Here is a 19,387-nt window from a genome sequence, read left to right on the forward strand (position 1 = left end):
GGTTTTTCGGAATGAAGGGGAAGGAGGTATCGAAGGGAGGCCGTAACAAGCGGCTTTGAGTGGAGGGACGTGGCTTCGAGGGGTCAAAGAAAGAGGCCTCGTGAGGAGCAGAGAGGGAGCAGAGAAGGAGGGAGGAAGAAGAATGGGTTTCATGTTTCGGCTGGATGAGGGAAACGAGGCTGAAAGAAGAGAAACGAGCGAAATGATAAATCTATGACTACTTCAAAACGCGGCGTTTCATTTAATGGCCACATCAGCAGCCGCTTGCGCAGCGCTTCCCCCAAGCGACTGCGTATAGCGTTTTTCTTCTTCAAAAGTGCTCTTCCATAAACGCACCGTTTCATTTGATTAATTTTCACCCTGCCCATGTTTTCTTTTTCTCTTCCGTCTAGACGCGTTGTTCCATTTCATTTTTGAGCTGGCATGCTAGGATGAGTTCGTCCGTAAAGTGTCCGCAAAATGTACTGAGCACATAGTTTTGAAAAAATAAACTTCTACGTAAATATACATATATCTTTCGAGTTAATAAATGTGAGGCGATATCACTTGTACAGACTGGAAGCCGATGAGTGTTCAATAGAGCAAGTACTGATTCCAAACCCTTTAGGCTAATCAATTAAAGAACTACAGAATCAGGCAGTGATCACTCACGGCTAAAGAGACAAGGCGAGAGAGATATAATGGTAGCACAGTGTTCCTAAAAATTGGAAAGTACTTGATCTGTCTGTATTAATTTAATGGAATTACCGATATGGGGTATCTTTTAAAAAAATCTTTAGGAAGCTTATATATGCAAGACTTTGATATTAAGCAATATTGTGTGATTATTTTCTGCCACGGAATCGCTTCAGAGAATTATTTGCATGCCTTTTTTGTTTTTTTTAATAAACGTGTCATGATATATCTATTCCAATGGACCCACGAATTGAATAATGTTGAATCTAAACAAAAAATAATTGGATTTTGTTAACATATAAATATATCTCCTTATACTTAAAAGCGCATATCGCCCAATGAACAGTAATGAACAGTGACATCAACAGTAATCACACGGCAAAATCACAAATCCGCAAATCTCGTCCCTCTCTTCTCTGCATCCTCCAATCCAAGCAAAATCAAAGAGGCAAAACCGAAGCAAAACCACAGCAAATCCTCCATAAAATCATCACAAAAATACACGGTAAAATCACAAAATCATCATAAAATTTTCACAAAAATACCACAAATTAACAAAATCACCACAAGGCAAAATCACAAATCCGCAAATCTCGTCCCTCTCTTCTCTGCATCCTCCAATCCAAGCAAAATCAAAGAGGCAAAACCGAAGCAAAACCACAGCAAATCCTCCATAAAATAATCACAAAAATACACGGTAAAATCACAAAATCATCATAAAATTTTCACAAAAATACCACAAATTAACAAAATCACCACAAGGCAAAATCACAAATCCGCAAATCTCGTCCCTCTCTTCTCTGCATCCTCCAATCCAAGCAAAATCAAAGAGTCAAAACCGAAGCAAAACCACAGCAAATCCTCCATAAAATCATCACAAAAATACACGGTAAAATCACAAAATCATCATAAAATTTTCACAAAAATACCACAAATTAACAAAATCACCACAAGGCAAAATCACAAAACCGCAAATCTCGTCCCTCTCTGCATCCTCGAACGAAAACCACAGAGGCAAAACAAAAATACCATAAGGAGATATCGGCGTCCGTGAGGGAAGGTGAGCATCCATGGTGGCTCGGCTGGGCGTGAGGACGGCTACGAGAGGTGGTCGGTGGCGAAAGGAGGTCCCGGTGGTGGTGCGGTGGCCAGAGGAGGTGGAGCTCCGCCGTGGGTGTGGAGAACCCGTGCAAGAGAGAGGTAGATTTCGTGGGAGCAAACGGCACGGAGATGGAGGCCGAGCTCGCTGCAGGGGGATGGCCGGTGGGAGAGGAGACTACCGTGGAGGTGGTGGCGTCGGAGGATGGCGTACGGCGGCGCAGCAGTATCAAATCCATTCGGGCTGTGCACAGCTGAGAGAGAGGAAGAGAGAGCGTGAGAGAGGGAGACCAGTGTGGGGGGACTCGCCGGTGGAAGAGGCGGTGAGGCTCACCGACGCACGGCGGCGTCAGGCTGGGCAGAGGAAGATTCGGCTGGGAGGAGGGGCAGCGTACCGCGTACGCGTGAGCCGAGGGAGGAGAGAGAGAGGGGAGGGAAAGTGAGGGAGAAAGGAAAAAATATAGGAGTTTATTCACTTCTTTCATTTTGGGATCTTCAAAATAATTTAACAATAAAAGATTAAAATACTGATTTAAATATACATAAATATTAATTTAATTAAAAATATTGAAATAAATTAAATAAATAATAAAATTTTATTAAATATTTTTAAGAAATTAATCTCAATTCTTTATTTTAAATTTTTAGATTTGATCTAACAATAGAAATTTAAACATTAATTTAAACTAATTTAAAATTTAAATAATTAATATATAAATATCATATTATACATAAACTATCAAATTTAATTTATTAAATATTAATCTTCTATCATTAAATAAATGATAAAATTTTACTAAATATTTTTAAGAAATTAAAATTATATAAATAATTAGAATTTTAACATAATTTAAATATGATAATATTCTTAATTAATTAAATTAGGCAAACGTGCGTGGGGGAAAATGTTAGTTTTTAGGTTTTAAATTGCAACCCTTAATTTTTAATCTTCAGATTTAATCTAACGATAGAAATTTAAATATTGATTTAAACTAACATAAAACAAATAACTAAAATATAAATATTCTACCATACACTTAAAATTAACTTTAATTTATAAAATATTAATTTTTTATCATTAAGTAAATGATAAAGTTTTACTGAATATTTTTAATAGAAAATATTTTTAATAGAAAGTTTTATTGAATATTTTTAATAGAAAAAAACTATATAATTAATTTAAATTTTTAATATAATTTAAATTCCATAATAAATTATGAATATAAATAAATAATAATTTTATTCATATATATTAAATTATTTTAATATTAAGAATTATTATTTATTTATTTTTTTAATTAACCAGACATGGCAAACGTGCTTTGCACGTTAGCCACCACTAGTGTATAATATATATATATATATATATATATATATATATATTCTATAAGGAAGACGTCCTGATCCTTGTCCTGTAGTGGTGATGAGGAAAATCACGAAGAAGAAAGAAGACCACGAGCGGTACTGTTTCTTTAATGCTAGCGGACAACTAAAACTGGTCCGGTTTCATATACAAAGTCATCTCATTTCATTTTAACTCATCTTATCTTATTATTATAATTTTTTTAAATTTTTATATAAAATATAATAAATAATTTAAAATTTTTAAAAATAATTTAATTTTTTCAAATTTTTAAATAAAAATAATATTAAAAATATATTCTAATAATATTTTATTTAATTTTTAACAAAATATTTAATTTTAATAATTAAATTAGGCTTAAAATAATCTGTGAAAGGAGGCTTAATACTAGCACCTTTAATGGGTGTAGAAGGTGGGGCGCAAACTAGTATCAAAAATTCAAAATCAGATTATGTACAGGTAAAGAAGTAGCCCGAGGAAGACGCCATCTTAGCTTCCTGTGCAAATTCATGCGCCGAAAGTAACTGTACAGTATTATTATTTGGATGGGTCTACGCTACAGCTGAGAGCTCCCGTTGGGTCACCCGCTGATGCATTTTTTTTTTTGCTTTTTTTATATGATTTTTATAACATCTTTAAATATTTTTTGAGAAAAAAATCATGATATTATTAAAAAATATTTACTTGATAACCAAATAAAAGAAAACTAAAGAAACAAAATTACCAGCAGAGCCCCTAGTGATTAGCTTTTTCCTTAATATTTTTTCTACATGCACTACAACAAAAAACACTGTTTTAGAAAGAAAATTTTCATTCCCAAAAATATATTGTTATTTGTTAGTTCCAAAACATACTTTTTTGTCTTAAAAAATATTTTTTGTGAAGAAATTTGTCCATTTAAACCATCCGAACAGGTATTACATTACAGGATGAAATTATTTCGTCCCTCAATCCTGTTCAAACGTTCAGGTCGCATTCGAGCATAGAAACAACTTCGAGTAGTTCCAATATGAATTGTTGATACGGTAAAAATCACATAACAGGTTAGAAGAAGAGAAATATTCATTCTCAATCCATTAGGGTGACTTGGCCTCTAGCGGTGTTGTTTTGAGCCCGCGATAGTATTCCGATACGGCTGTACGGTGGCGATGCGTAGGTCTATGACAGTGGATGGAAAACATAAGTGTCGAGAAAATAAAGAGATGAACACATGGGTTTACGTGGTTCGACATAATACTTACGTCCACGGGCGTTTGGGGAGGATAAATCTACTATAATATTCTTGTTTACAATCTCTCATAGCCTCTCATATCTCTCTATACAATGGTGATCATGAATATAAATTTACTGGAGAGAAAGCCTTCAATGGGCTCTCTATTCCAAGGTTGAAGGAGGAAAACTGAAGAAAAAGAAGAAGATGATCCCCCTAGTGTCATCCGGACCGCTCCCCCCAAATTATTTGATTGCTTTTCCCGTGTGTGCCCATGCAGTGATAAGGCCAAGTTGTCTTGCGTGTCTGACATGCCCCCCTGACATCCCTCCTGCACCCACATGATCTCCTGACCCCTGACAGCCTCATGCCTCCTAACCCTTCTAGTCATTTCTTATCCTCTAGCTCCTAATTAGATGGGATGGGCCTGATCTTCGTGGCCTGGTGTTTTACCCCCCTCACATGAATAGTATCGTATGGCCTCTTATATCTCTCTATATAATGAAGGAAATAGGGGTGATGAGAGATTTAAGAAGATGCATTCTTTCTTGGAGAGAAACCTTCATGATAGTTGGGAAGTCTTTCCTTGTAAAGTTGTCTGATCCCCATCATGAGTTGAGGTTTTTCTTCACTTATAAACTGACCAGCAATTCCTTCTACGATGGAAGACAACTCTAACAATCTCCTTCTCACACATCAAGCCTTGAGTCGGAGTAGCGACAACCTATGTTGGGCCTGAGACTGTTGGTAAACATGCGCTCTGATACTAGTGTTGGGTAATCTTGGACCCTTACAACCTCAAAAGCTCAAGAGATGAGGCTTTCTCTTACACTTATAAACTGACCACCTACCCCTTCCACAAACGACGTAGGACAACCCTAACAATATATACGTTAAACTCTCGAGATATAAATTGGTGAGTTCACCTCAAAAGCTCAAGAGATGAGGCTTTCTCTTACACTTATAAACTGACCACCTACCCCTTCCACAAACGACGTAGGACAACCCTAACAATATATACGTTAAACTCTCGAGATATAAATTGGTGAGTTCTCCTTTTGTTTTTTTATGCCGGAAGTTGCCTTAATTAATTAACTCAGGATAAATAGAGACTATCATATAATTGGTCGGTACTACACATAAAAAAAAAAATCCCCGGAAATCGCAAACAATCCACAAAATTTAATTATTATTTATTCTTATACAAGCCGCAACATTAAAACTATCTATCTACTTGCGTTTCGACTATGATCATTGCTTTTAGTGTATGACATGCACGTTTATTTTTGCAATTTTTTTTTTTTAAGTTACTTCATTGCATAATATAGCATGAAACACTTGATTTCAAGTTATTTCATTATCCATGATGATGGTAGCATAATCCTATCTACAATTCATGAAAATAAACTTCGGACAACTATTTCCAATATATTATGGGAGTAAGCGTAGATTCCCCTATATGAAAAGATTCGGACGAAAAGCTTAGCAAAAGGCCAACTCAAACTTGTCTACTTCTGCATATTAAAATACTTTAGTCATAAGCGTTTACTTAAAAAAAAATTATAAATTAATATAATTTGATGCGAAATATTATAAAATTAATATTATTATAACATAAATCTAATAAATCATATTAAACAATATTTACTATTATATATAATCTGTTTGTATATATAATACTTTTCTAAACTACTACACTCAAAATTAAACTGTTCAAATCTGTTTAGGGATGGCAGTTGGGTACAGCTTCTCTCTCTCTCTCTCTCTCTGAGCTCATATCGTAGGTCACGATGATCGGCTTATTTGAAAAAAGTTTTTATACCAAAATCTTTATCTTATATCATATTATCTCATTTTCTTTTTAAATATCATTTAAATATAAATATTTTTAAATTAAATACAACAATTTTTTCAAACTAATCATTAAAACTTTTTCAAATTTTTAATTTAAAAATAAAAAATAATTCAACTTTTTTAAATCTCTAAATAAAAATTATATTAAACCATAATATTCTATCAATATTTTAATTTTATTTAATTTTTTATTCATTTTTTTTTTCTTTTTTCAAAACTCCATAAAATATTAATAAAATATCTCGCAATCATTTACAAAATTATCATTTCATCCGATCCAAGCATACCATAATTATCACTTGTTATAATATTATCACAAAGATCTCTCTGTCTCTCTGGTCTCTTCCCTTGGATCCCCTGCTACACCATCCATGGAGATCTCAAAGCCCCATGCAGCACTGCTCTCTAGTCCCGGCATAGGCCACCTCATCCCCGTCCTGGAGCTCGGAAAGCGCCTCGTGACCCGCCATGATTTCACCGTCACAGTCTTCGTCGTCAGTTGCCACATGTCGCAGGTAGAGTCCCAAGTTATCCAGTCTTCCATGAGCCCTAAGCTCTTCGACATTGTCCAACTCCCACCGGTTGACATCTCTCATCTAGTTGATGCCAACGCCACGGTTGTTACACAGATCGCCGTTATGATGAGGGAAGCCCGTCCAGCCCTCCGTTCCGCGATATCTTCCATGAATCCCCGCCCGACAGCGCTGATCGTCGACCTTTTTGGAACTGAGTCACTTCCCATAGCTGAGGAACTTGGTCTGCTCAAATATGTTTACGTCGCTTCGAATGCATGGTTCCTCGCTTTGACTGTACATGTGCCATTCCTAGACAGAGAGGTGGAAGGAGAGTATGTTGACCAAACAGAGCCGCTGAGAATCCCGGGTTGCAGGGCTATCCGGCCTGAAGACGTGGTTGACCCAATGCTGGACCGGACCAGCCAGCAGTATATTGAATACGTGCGGATGGGGAAAGAGATACCAACGAGTGATGGGGTTTTGTTGAATACATGGGAGGAGCTGCAGCCCCTAACACTTGCAGCGTTTAGAGATGAGAATCTCTTGGGTCTGCTCAGTAAGACTCCGGTTTATCCCATCGGTCCATTAACCAGACCGTTGCCCGGTTCGAGGAGCGAGTTGTTCGACTGGCTCGACAAGCAACCGAGCGAGTCGGTGATTTTCGTGTCGTTTGGAAGCGGGGGGAGGCTTTCATACGAGCAAATGACTGAGCTGGCTTGGGGGTTGGAGCTGAGCCAGCATAGATTTATTTGGGTGGTGCGTCCTCCCACGATAACAGCTGCAGATGACTCCTTTTTCACGGCCGGGACCGCGTCGAGTGACGACGACCCATCAACCTACTTGCCGGACGGATTCCTGACACGAACGAAGAACAAGGGGCTTTTGGTCTCCATTTGGGCCCCGCAAGTGGAAGTCTTGAGCCACCCATCTGTCGGTGGGTTCTTATCGCACTGTGGTTGGAACTCGACGCTCGAGAGCGTTGCCAACGGAGTGCCGATGATCGTGTGGCCACTCTATTCGGAGCAGAGGATGAACGCCACGCTGCTGGCAGAGGAGCTTGGGGTTGCCGTGCGTCCGAAGGTGTTGCCGTCGAAGAAAGTGGTTGGAAGGGAAGAGATAGAGAAGATGGTGAGACAGATCATTGAGGACAAAGAAGGGAAGAATGCGATAAGGGCTAGGATGAGGGAGCTAAAGTACAGTGCAGAGAAAGCTCTGTCTAAGGGTGGTTCGTCCGATAATGCACTCTCTCGGCTGGCACAGCAGATAACAGATTAGCATGCAACGACAGAAAGTGAGGGCTATGTGAGTTTAGCAATAAAGTCCAACTGATCGTACTCCACCACTTCAATTTGTTGTGTTTCTTTGCCAGTTTTGTTGGTTTATACATGGAATATTGTGTTCTTTCTTTATCACTATTTTACTGTAATGAATAACTCTGGAGAACAAAGAATTTTACTGTAATGAATAACTCCGGAGAACTGTTCGGTTGCATTAGCCCAGGGGTGCAGCTTTAAAAATGTCAAAGTTTGAAGTAAAAGAAGACGTCCTTGTTGGTATAAACTCAAGGCCTTTCGGAAGAAAGAGCAAAAGATTTTGTTTTGGTGCAACGAGGCAATTCTCTGACTTGTTACGCTTGAACTTGGATAATGGAATAAGATTTTGTTTTGTCATTAACTTGTGTAATTGGCACTTTTAGATAATTCTATAAATTTTTCTAAAATTTGATTAAAATATACACTTTTTAAAATTTTTTCCAAAATCTTATTCATCTTTCAAAAATCTCTTACATCTCATTCTCTATCATTTCTCTATTACATTAAAATAATTTTTTTCTATTATTTCTTTATTTTTTTTTCTCACTTTCATTTATAAACTTAACTACTTACTATTTAATTTTTTTTTATGTATTAAACTATTACTCTCTAACGAATATTTTAAACAAAAATTTAACTTATTTTTAAAATTATTACTTAAAACTATAATAAATACGAGCATGAGATCAATATCTAAAAACATGATAGTTAAAAGTCTAGGTAAAAGCCGTGAGTTTATAACAAATACTATATCACTCAAACTATTTAGCAGAAGGGTTGTACACCGATGGGTTTGGCATCGATTTCGGTGCAAAACTGAGACACCACCGACGTCTGTCATGGGTCTGTTGAACTGGCCGAAACCGAGGGTTTGGGGAGAGAAAACTGATCATTTCGGTCGCGACATGCGTCAGCGCAGTCTTCGATCTACCGTCGGCGTCTTCTGTGAAGGAGGAGAAACTGAGGAAGAGTGAAGAAGTGTCTCGCCGTCACTACCATGGAAGAAGAAGAGAGTTGCAAAGGTTAGAGAGGAAGAAGACGACGCGGGAAAAAAGAAGAGGGGCATGGGGGGTTATAAATTCATCTTGAAACGGTGTCGTTTGTCTTTTAAGCCAAACGGTACTATTTTATTATAATTTTTTTCAATTTTCAAGCTCTAAAATGACGCTATTTCACTCATTATAAGTAAAACGACGCCGTTTTATATACATATATTAAAAAATATATATAAATAAACCGGATCGGCCAATTCAACGGTTTTCCAGGGGTTCAAATCAGCGCCGAACCGCCATATCAGTTTTCCTTCAATTCCTCTCAACTGCCGACCGGTTCCGTGCTCCGGCAGTCGGTCTAATCTGTTCACGGCCAGTTCCGACAGTTCTTGTATAGCCCTATTTAGCAGTACTGTCAGCCGTGTCAAGAGAGTAGCTCAAATAGCCTCCTTTGAAAATTTTCAACAAATTTTTTAACTCATTTCATCTCATTTTATTTAATTATTATAATTTTCTTAAATTCTTATACAAAATAAAATAAATAATTTATCTTTTTTAAATTTTAAAATAAAAATAATATTAAAAATATTTTCTAATATTACTTTATTTACCCTTTTAACTATAGGTGTAAACTCAAACCAGAAAATCGAACCGGACCGAACCGGTTTTACCGGTTTTGAACCGGTCCGATCCGAAACCGGTTTTTAAAACGTAAAAACCGGTCGGTTCCGGTTCCAGAATTTTTTGAACCTGGCCGAATCGGACCGGACCGGTTGATTAAAAAAATAAAAAATAATATTTTTATATATAAGTTTTATACAAAATATTTTTTATATATTAAATATTAATATATATAAGTTTTATATATAATGTATAATTATAAATTTTTATGTGAAATTTTATATATAACATATATATTCATATATGAAATAATTTCTTATTATAATTTATAAATTATTACATAAAAAGTTAATACTAAATCACTAAAAGTTTATAACTAATACTAATATATAACTTATAACTATACCAATAGTCTAATATTAATACTATTATATAGTCTAATATATTAATAAAAGTATAAAACAGATTTTTTAAATCAAATTCTTTTTTTTTATAAATAAATTTTTAATGACAAATTGTGAAATTTATATTTTAACAAAACCGGAAAATCGGACCGGACCGGACCGGAAATCGATAAAACCGGAAGTACCGGTTTAGGAGGGTAACTGGTGCGTAATCGGTTTTGAAAAATACAAAACCGGTACTGACGTAGCGGAAACGTGCAAAGAAAGGAAAAGAGATAAAGTGCAAGAAGAGCTGTGTCTTCTCCAACAAAGAGTCACAAGTTTATTTAATACTCTGTAATATTTTTCTCCAAATGTCAACATAACATGCCCTCCCATATTCGATTCCCTTATACCAGAAAACCAACTAAGGAAACTTGTTTTTAAATGGGAAAGATATCACTAACGTACCAACACGAAGGGAAACTTATTAAAAATGGGAAACTTATTAAAATGGAAACATGGAAATATTAAAAACGAAATCTGGAATAAAGTGACGAGCTGTTGAAGACTTCCTCTGTTTACGGCATTTCCTAATGCAATCCTCGCAGCTCACATGCTGCGTTAGTCTTGCATGCAGAATCTGCTGCATCAGATTCTTCCTCACTCGGAAAGAAGCTCGACCTCGAGCTATGGTTAGGATAGAGTGCTTCATCCGGAGGATGGTACTCATAAATGTCTGCTACGTTGAAGGTAGACGAAATTGACATGTGATCAGGGAGGTCGACGACATATGCATTATCGTTTATCTTTTTCACAATTCGGCATGGTCCGAACTTCTTCATCTGCAACTTATTGTAAGTGCCAGCTGGAAAACGCTGCTTACGAAGGTGCACCATGACCAAGTCCCCTTCTTGGAAAATCTTAACTCGCCTGTGCTTGTCTGCTCCTTGTTTGTAACGTAAGTTGGCCCTTTCTAAGTTGATGCGCACATCTGAATGGACTTGCTGTATCCTCTCCGCCATATTTTCTGCAGCAGTACTAATTCCCGGGAGTTTTGGAAGGGGAATTAAATCAAGGGTGTGCTTCGGGGGTCGCGTGTAGACAACCTCAAATGGTGTTTTCCCAGTGGATCGATTGACCATATTGTTAAAAGCAAATTCTACTTGCGGAAGGCAGACATCCCACTGTTTTGGCTTATCACCACAGATGCAACGAACCATATTTCCCAATGTGCGGTTTGTCACTTCCGTTTGTCCATCTGTTTGTGGATGGCAGGTGCTACTATACTTGAGGTTGGTTTCAAATTTTTTCCAAAGGGTGATCCAAAAATGGCTGAGAAATTTCACATCTCTGTCGGATGTAATTGACTTCGGAATCCCATGAAGCCGCACGATTTCTCTGAAGAAGAGGTGGGCAATATTGGATGCATCAGCTGTCTTCTTGCATGGTATAAAATGCGCCATTTTAGAGAACTGATCAACCACGACAAACACAGAATCCACTCCGCGTTGGGTTCGCGGAAGACCGAGTACGAAGTCCATACTCACGTCCTCCCAGATGTTTTCTGGCACTGGCAGAGGGGTGTAGAGGCCTGTGTTTTGAGCTTGTCCCTTCCCTACTTGGCAGATGGGGCATTTTTGAACAAACCTGCCAACATCCCTCTTCAATTGAGGCCAATAGTAACGTTCGGCAACTAGAGCAATAGTTTTGTCGCGCCCCACATGACCCCCAAGGCCCCCACCGTGCAATTCACGGATTAAATGTTCACGTAGGGAAATTCTGGGTATACACAACTGGTTGCCACGAAACAAATAATCGTCTTGGATATGGAAATCTGCCATGGGTTGCTTGAGTCTACATTTCTTCCATGTTTCTGCAAAATCATCATCATCCACATATAGTTCTTTGAGCTGTTCGAATCCAGTGATTTCAGCACGTAAGGTGAGCAGGAGTTCCCCCCGACGGCTGAGGGCATCCGCCACTTTGTTGTGGTGACCCGATTTGTGTTTGAGGACCATGGTGAATTTTTGAATGTAAGTAATCCACCTGGCATGCATTCGGTTCAGGTGGGATTGAGTGTTGATGAACTTCAACGCATGATGGTCACTATACAGCACGAATTCGCGTTGAACCAGGTAATGCTCCCAATGCTTTAAGGCCCTGACTATTGCGTAGAATTCCAACTCATAGACAGTCCACTTGCGCCTCGCTTCATTTAATTTCTCACTAAAGAATTCGACAGGCCTGCCTTCTTGTGAGAGAACGGCACCAATGCCCACAATGGATGCATCGCACTCCACTTCGAATAATTTCTCAAAACTGGGCAGTGCAAGCACTGGGGCGGTGGACAGTTTTTCTTTAATCACAGCGAAGCTTATATCTTGGTCATCACCCCATTGGAATCGACCCTTCTTCATACATTCGGTAATGGGTGCTGCAAGTGTGCTGAAGTTGCGGATGAATCTTCGATAAAAAGTTGCTAACCCGTGGAAGCTACGGACTTGAGTAATGGAAGAGGGGCGGGGCCATTCTCGGATTGCTCGAACCTTTGCTTCATCGACCCGTACTCCTTCTGAACCAACGACAAAGCCAAGGAAAAGCAAGCTGTTGGTGAGAAAATTGCACTTCTTCAAGTTGATATACAGCTTGTTATCTCTCAAGACAGACAACACTTCTTTCAAGTGTAAAAGGTGCTGCTGCTCATCTTGGCTGTATAGGAGGATATCGTCGAAATATACAACGACGAACTTGCCAATGAACTGTTTGAGAGTTTGGTGCATCACTCTCATAAAAGTGCTAGGTGCGTTTGACAAGCCGAAAGGCATGACCAGCCACTCGTAGAGCCCCTCCTTTGTTTTGAAAGCTGTTTTCCATTCATCGCTGAATCGAACTCTTATTTGATGATAGCCGCTCCTCAAGTCTAGCTTGGAGAAAACGTTTGAGCCTGCAAGCATGTCTAGCATATCATTTAGTCGAGGTATGGGGAATCTATATTTTACCGTGATTTTGTTGATGGCGCGGCTGTCCACGCACATTCGCCAGCTCCCGTCCTTCTTGGGGGTGAGTAAGGCTGGGACAGCGCAAGGGCTCATGCTTTCTCGAAGCAGTCCCTTGCGGAGGAGGTCCTCAACTTGGTCTTGTAATATTTTGTGCTCGTTGGGCTCATTCGGTAGTGTGGCAAGTTTGGGAGACTAGCACCCGGCATCAAGTCAATGCAATGTTGTATTTCACGCATAGGAGGAAGTCCCGCTGGTAGCTCTTGCGGAATGATGTCCGAAAATTCTTCTAGCAAAGTCTGCACGGCTGGTGACAATTCAGACGTGTATTCCTCTGTTCTGCTGCGGGCAGTAGTGTCACCTTTCGTTCGTGCCGCCAGAACGTATACGTGTTGTCGCGCCCCCTATATGTGGCATCCACATCAAACTGCCATGGCCTTCCTAGCAGTACGTGACAGGCGTCCATTTCCACCACATCGCAGTCCACTACATCATTGTAAATTTTACCAATTGAAAACGGGATTCGGCAAGTGGCAGTTACCTTAGTCTCGGCCCCTTTTTTTATCCAACTGATCTTATAAGGTTTGGAATGTTGCTCCGTGGGCAGCTTCAACGTAGCAACCAGTGCCCTTGATACAATGTTTTCACAACTCCCGCTATCAATAATCAAGTTGCAAACCTTCTGATTAATGGTGCAGCGAGTCTTGAAAATAACATGCCTCTGGGAGTGATCCTCATGTTTCGGTGTCAGAAGGAGCCGCTGTATGATGCAGTTCACTAAGTCACCCTCGTCACCTTCAACTAACTCGCTTTCCTCCTCTGACTCCTCTTCATCCTCTTTAGTCGACTCCTTGCCATCTACCATGTTAACGGATCTTCGATTGGGGCATTCTTTGGAGCGATGTCCCGGTTGGTTGCAACGAAAACACTTACCGGTGATCGGCCTTCTGTAAGGATTATTTCCAGTGCTCCCCCTATTCCCTGTCGTGGTGGTGTTGAGCTTAGGGGCTTGGTAATTGCCTTGCGTCTTTGGATCATGACTGGAGGAAGGTGCATGAGGTAGACTCGGCCGAGTTGGTGGTTCAGTCCCTTTGCTTGTTGGGGAGAAGCTTGGTGTCCTGGTGGGTGGTCGGGAGAGTTGTAATTCAATCTTCATTGCCAAATTGACTGCTTCCGAGAGAGTCCAAACGGTGTGTAATGTCACTTTGTCTTGTATGGTGATGCGTAATCCTCCAATATACCTGGCTACTTGTTGCCCTTCTGTTTCCGAGAGATTGTTCCTAGAGTTTAGCCGATAGAACTCTTCAGTGTATTCATTAATAGACCTTATGCCTTGTCTGCAGTTTTGGTATTGTTGATACAGAAGCTGCTCATAATCTGGGGGAAGAAATCGAGCTCTCATTAGCCTCTTCATCTTGTGCCACACACGGACAGGTTGCTTGCCTTGTCGTCTTCGGTTATTTTGAGTTTGTTCCCACCAAGCGGATGCGCCACCACGTAATTTATAGGCCACCAACTTCACTTGTTGATTCTCGGGTATCTGCATATAATCAAAAAAATTATCCACTTCCAGGAGCCAATCGAGGAAACTTTCAACGTGGAGATGTCCATTGAAACATGGTAGGTCAATCTTTATTTTGAAGTTAGAATGACCGTTGCGACCCCTCTAATTTTCTCCTACCTCTACATTCTCAAGTTCATCGTCACTGGAGGAAACGTCTCCAGCGTTGCCTATTGGTGGTTGTCTAAACCTCCTCTCTCCTCTGGGGTGAGTTTGATCCCGTTGGGCCTCATTATGGTCTCTATTGTCTTCCACACGGACGTTGGTTATGGACCTTTGGATCTCCAGCAAAACACGTTCAATCCTCTCAAACCGTTGCTGGTTTTGTTGGTTTTGTGTTTGGATGGATTCCAAAAGAGCCTCATCTCGGTTTTGGTTGTTATCGTTTCTTGCCATAGAGCCAGGCGAAACCTTGCTCCGATACCAATTGACGTAGCGGAAACGTGCAAAGAAAGGAAAAGAGATAAAGTGCAAGAAGAGCCGTGTCTTCTCCAACAAAGAGTCACAAGTTTATTCAATACTCTGTAATATTTTTCTCCAAATGTCAACATAACATGCCCTCCCATATTCGGTTCCATTATACCAGAAAACCAACTAAGGAAACTTGTTTTTAAATGGGAAAGATATCACTAACGTACCAACACGAAGGGAAACTTATTAAAAATGGGAAACTTATTAAAATGGAAACATGGAAATATTAAAAACGAAATCTGCAATAAAGTGACGAGCTGTTGAAGACTTCCTCTGTTTACGGCATTTCCTAATGCAATCCTCGCAGCTCACATGCTGCGTTAGTCTTGCATGCAGAATCTGCTGCATCAGGTACATACTGGTTCGGTCCTAAATTTTATCCAAAACAGGACCGGACCGGAAACCGATAAAACCGGAAGTACCGGTTTAGGAGGGTAACTGGTGCGTAATCAGTTTTGAAAAATACAAAACCGGTACATACCGGTTCGGTCCTAAATTTTATCCAAAACCGGACCGGACCGGACTGGTTACACCCCTACTTTTAACTTTAATTTCAACTATTATCCTCTTCTCCTCTCATTTTTTCGTAGCTAAAAAATATGAAAAAAGCTACTATATTGCCCCAAACTAACCGCTTAAATGTACCGCTTAGTGAAAAAAAAATTTATTGGGGTAGATTTGGGGGGTGAGATGAGAATTTTGTGTTTTGTTTTGAAATTTAAAATATTAAATTTTAATATTATTATTGTTTTGGGATTTGAAAAATGTGTATTGGAATTTTAAAAAGTTGAATTGTTTATTATATTTTGTATGGAAATTTGAAAAAGGTGTAATGATGAGATGAGATGAGATGAAAATTTTATGTTTTGTTTGATGTCTCAAACCTGCCCTTAGTGATTAAGGAAGATTTTAAGTATATTAGTATATTTTTTATTTAAAAAAAAATTACACCTAATAAAAAATGAAAATAAAAAAATAAAGTTGAAACTAGCGGTAAAGTGGGAGTAGCCCGACTCAAAAATCATTGCACTACTTCTTGTTTTGATTATTTCTCTCTCTCGTCTCTTTGATCCCCTATACATGGAGATCTCAAAGCCACATGCAGCACTGCTCTCTAGTCCCGGCATGGGCCACCTCATCCCCGTCCTGGAGCTCGGGAAACGACTCGTGACCCACCACGATTTCACCGTCACAGTCTTCGTCGTCAGCTGCCACATGTCGCAGGCAGAGTCCCAAGCTATCCAGTCTTCCATGAGCCCTAAGCTCTTCGACATTGTCCAACTCCCACCGGTTGACATCTCTCATCTAGTTGATGCCAACGCCACGGTTGTTACACAGATCGCCGTTATGATGCGGGAAGCCCGTCCAGCCCTCCGTTCCGCGATATCTTCCATGAATCCCCGCCCGAAGGCGCTGATTGTCGACCTTTTTGGAACTGAGTCACTTCCCATAGCTGAGGAACTTGGTCTGCTCAAATATGTTTTCGTCCCTTCGAATGCATGGTTCCTTGCTTTGACTGTACGTGTGCCATTCCTAGACAGAGAGGTGGAAGGAGAGTATGTTGACCAAACAGAGCCGCTGAGAATCCCGGGTTGCAGGGCTGTCCGGCCTGAAGACGTGGTTGACCCAATGCTGGACCGGACCAACCAGCAGTATATTGAATACGTGCGGGTGGGGAAAGAGATCCCTACGAGTGATGGGGTTTTGTTGAATACATGGGAGGAGCTGCAGTCCCTAACACTTGCAGCGTTTAGAGATGAGACTCTCTTGGGTCGGTTCAGTAAGACTCCGGTTTACCCCATCGGTCCATTAACCAGACCGTTGTCCGGTTCGAGGAGCGAGGTGTTCGACTGGCTCGATAAGCAACCGAGCGAGTCGGTGATTTTCGTGTCGTTTGGAAGCGGGGGGACGCTTTCATACGAGCAAATGACTGAGCTGGCTTGGGGATTGGAGATGAGCCAGCATAGATTTATTTGGGTTGTGCGTCCTCCCACGAGAACAGCTGCAGATGACGCTTTTTTCACGGCCGGGACCGTGTCGAGTGGCGACGACCCATCAACCTACTTACCGGCCGGATTCCTGACACGAACGAAGAACAAGGGGCTTTTGGTCCCCATTTGGGCCCCGCAAGTGGAAGTCTTGAGCCACCCATCTGTCGGCGGGTTCTTATCGCACTGTGGTTGGAACTCGACGCTCGAGAGCATCGCCAACGGAGTGCCGATGATCGTGTGGCCACTCTATTCGGAGCAGAGGATGAACGCCACTCTGCTGGCGGAGGAGCTCGGGGTAGCCGTGCGTCCGAAGGTGTTGCCGTCAAAGAAAGTGGTGGGAAGGGAAGAGATAGAGGAGACGGTGAGACAGATCATGGAGGACAAAGAAGGGAAGAATGCGATAAGGGCGAGGGTGAAGGAGCTGAAGTACAGTGCAGAGAAAGCTGTGTCTAAGGGTGGTTCGTCCTATACTGCACTTTCCCGGCTGGCACAGCAGATTAATGAGATTAGCATGCAACGACCGACCGAAACTGAGGGTTATGCGAGTTTAGCACTAAAGCCCAACTGATCGTACGTACGCCGATCCCGTTATTCCCACCACTTAAATTTCTTGTGTTTCTTTACCATATGGAATGTTTTCTTTCTTTATCATAAACTGTAATAATTTCCGAATCACAGTAATCATGATAGGAGTCCTCTAATTAATTGAGTGGTTGATCCAGATTTAATTTGTGTCTTTATAGTGACTTGAGTTTTAAGAATATACTTTAGATGCCGGCACCTAAATTTGGATGAGTACTACACAAAGTAATAGACTCCAGAAAGCTCTGTAGAAATGGCTTTGACATGATGAGCAAGATAAGGATTATACTGAAGACTATTTGCCATACGGGTTTTTTAGTTTGTGAAAAGCATGGCGGATGCATATTATTGTTGGCAATTAATGTGGAGAGGTATGGCAGATGCAATCTGTCATGTCCACCCACACCTCTCTGGAAATGCCACACGTATCCCACAACTTTTAACACAAGCCGTATTTAGTATGGAGATAGGAAGAAATCGTGAGCACTCAATTGGGAGAAAACAATGGAGTGGGCCGGGACATGGGCAATGGTTGGTGTTATTAGGTTCGAATTTTTTATTTTATATGAAAATTTAAAATATTATTTTTTTTAATATTATTCTTATTTTAAAATTTAAAAAAATTAAATTATTTATTATATTTTATATAAAATTTTAAAAAAACTTCTAATGATGATATGAAAATCGAGTCAGTTGCTCTTGTTTAGTTTGCATCGAGTCAAATCAAATTTGAAGTAGGATATTCGAGCTATTTGAACAATAAGGCTATTAATTTGTCTCATTTTGACCGCATTTAATCTTATTTAATTTTTTTCTTTTATTTACTGATAAGTTATTATTAGTGTATTAGTATATTTTTTTATTTTTTTATTTTTTAAATATATTAAAAAAATAAAAAATTCTACTAGTTCCCCACCGACACGCTATCAATTTCTCTTTTGAATTTATCGTTTCAGCTTCATCATCTCTGATTGGACGGACAAGGAACATGAAACGTTTAGACGTGGGACACGTTGTAGGATATGAGTAAAAGCAGTTGCAAAATCTTTCTTTGCAATCGAGTTCACGCATTAAAATCGCACATGGCTACTTACACGTAAGGTATTCATTTAATAAAATGATATAAATTAAATATAAAAATAATTTTTATGAGATATATGATTTTTTTTTTTAATGTTTCTTTTTTTTATTTTTAATAAAAAAATAATGTCAATATTGATATACAATTTGATATGCTAAACCACTTGTATCTAACAAAGCTCAATTTCTATTTTGATGTTGTAATTTATAACTATTTTTTATTGCACTTAATTAAAAATAATTTTGCCAAATATATGTAGCATGATTGGCATAATCTTAACCTCTAAAATAAAAATCTGGAGTTCAAAACCTCCCTTCCCTACTCAACAAAAAAAAATCAAAAGAAGTTTCACGACAGTTATGGCCATAGAATTGTTTATAACTATTGTTGTTTCAAAATTCTACCATTTTAACAACTAGTAATTATTTAAAAATTCTGGGTCTGCCCCCTGCTCACCTTATTCGTGCTATCAATTTTGTAATTTATTCAAGTTTAGGTATCGATTTTATAAAAATCAAAAAATTTTGTCTAAATCAATAAAAATGTAAAATATTCCAATAATGATTCTAGAATGAGTGCAGCTAGGGTGCCGCCCAGCAGTAACTGTTGAGGTGCTCTAGATAAAATTCTTTTTTTTATTTTTTTTTTTATTCATATTTTTTTAATATTTTTAAACAG

General features: G+C 39.2%; 3 protein-coding genes across 3 annotated transcripts; 2 read left to right on the forward strand and 1 right to left on the reverse strand.

Moving 5' to 3' along the window:
- Nucleotides 1-6,442: 6,442 nt before the first annotated feature.
- LOC108991273 (anthocyanidin 3-O-glucosyltransferase 5-like) lies at nucleotides 6,443-8,162 on the forward strand. The gene has a single exon (XM_018965450.2). The coding sequence runs from the start codon at nucleotides 6,572-6,574 to the stop codon at nucleotides 7,988-7,990; it is 1,419 nt and encodes a 472-aa protein (XP_018820995.1). The 5' UTR covers nucleotides 6,443-6,571; the 3' UTR covers nucleotides 7,991-8,162.
- Nucleotides 8,163-13,312: 5,150 nt separating this feature from the next.
- Nucleotides 13,313-14,980, reverse strand: LOC108991242. Its single transcript, XM_035691383.1, has 2 exons — nucleotides 14,705-14,980; nucleotides 13,313-14,563 (listed from the first exon to the last, which is right to left on the reverse strand). The coding sequence occupies exons 1-2, from the start codon at nucleotides 14,978-14,980 to the stop codon at nucleotides 13,313-13,315; spliced, it is 1,527 nt and encodes a 508-aa protein (XP_035547276.1).
- A 1,088-nt stretch (nucleotides 14,981-16,068) lies between these two features.
- LOC108991235 (anthocyanidin 3-O-glucosyltransferase 5-like) lies at nucleotides 16,069-17,767 on the forward strand. The gene has a single exon (XM_018965414.2). The coding sequence runs from the start codon at nucleotides 16,136-16,138 to the stop codon at nucleotides 17,612-17,614; it is 1,479 nt and encodes a 492-aa protein (XP_018820959.1). The 5' UTR covers nucleotides 16,069-16,135; the 3' UTR covers nucleotides 17,615-17,767.
- Nucleotides 17,768-19,387: the final 1,620 nt, after the last annotated feature.

Source organism: Juglans regia, chromosome 7 (genome assembly GCF_001411555.2).
Source record: "Juglans regia cultivar Chandler chromosome 7, Walnut 2.0, whole genome shotgun sequence".
NCBI lineage: Eukaryota > Viridiplantae > Streptophyta > Magnoliopsida > Fagales > Juglandaceae > Juglans > Juglans regia.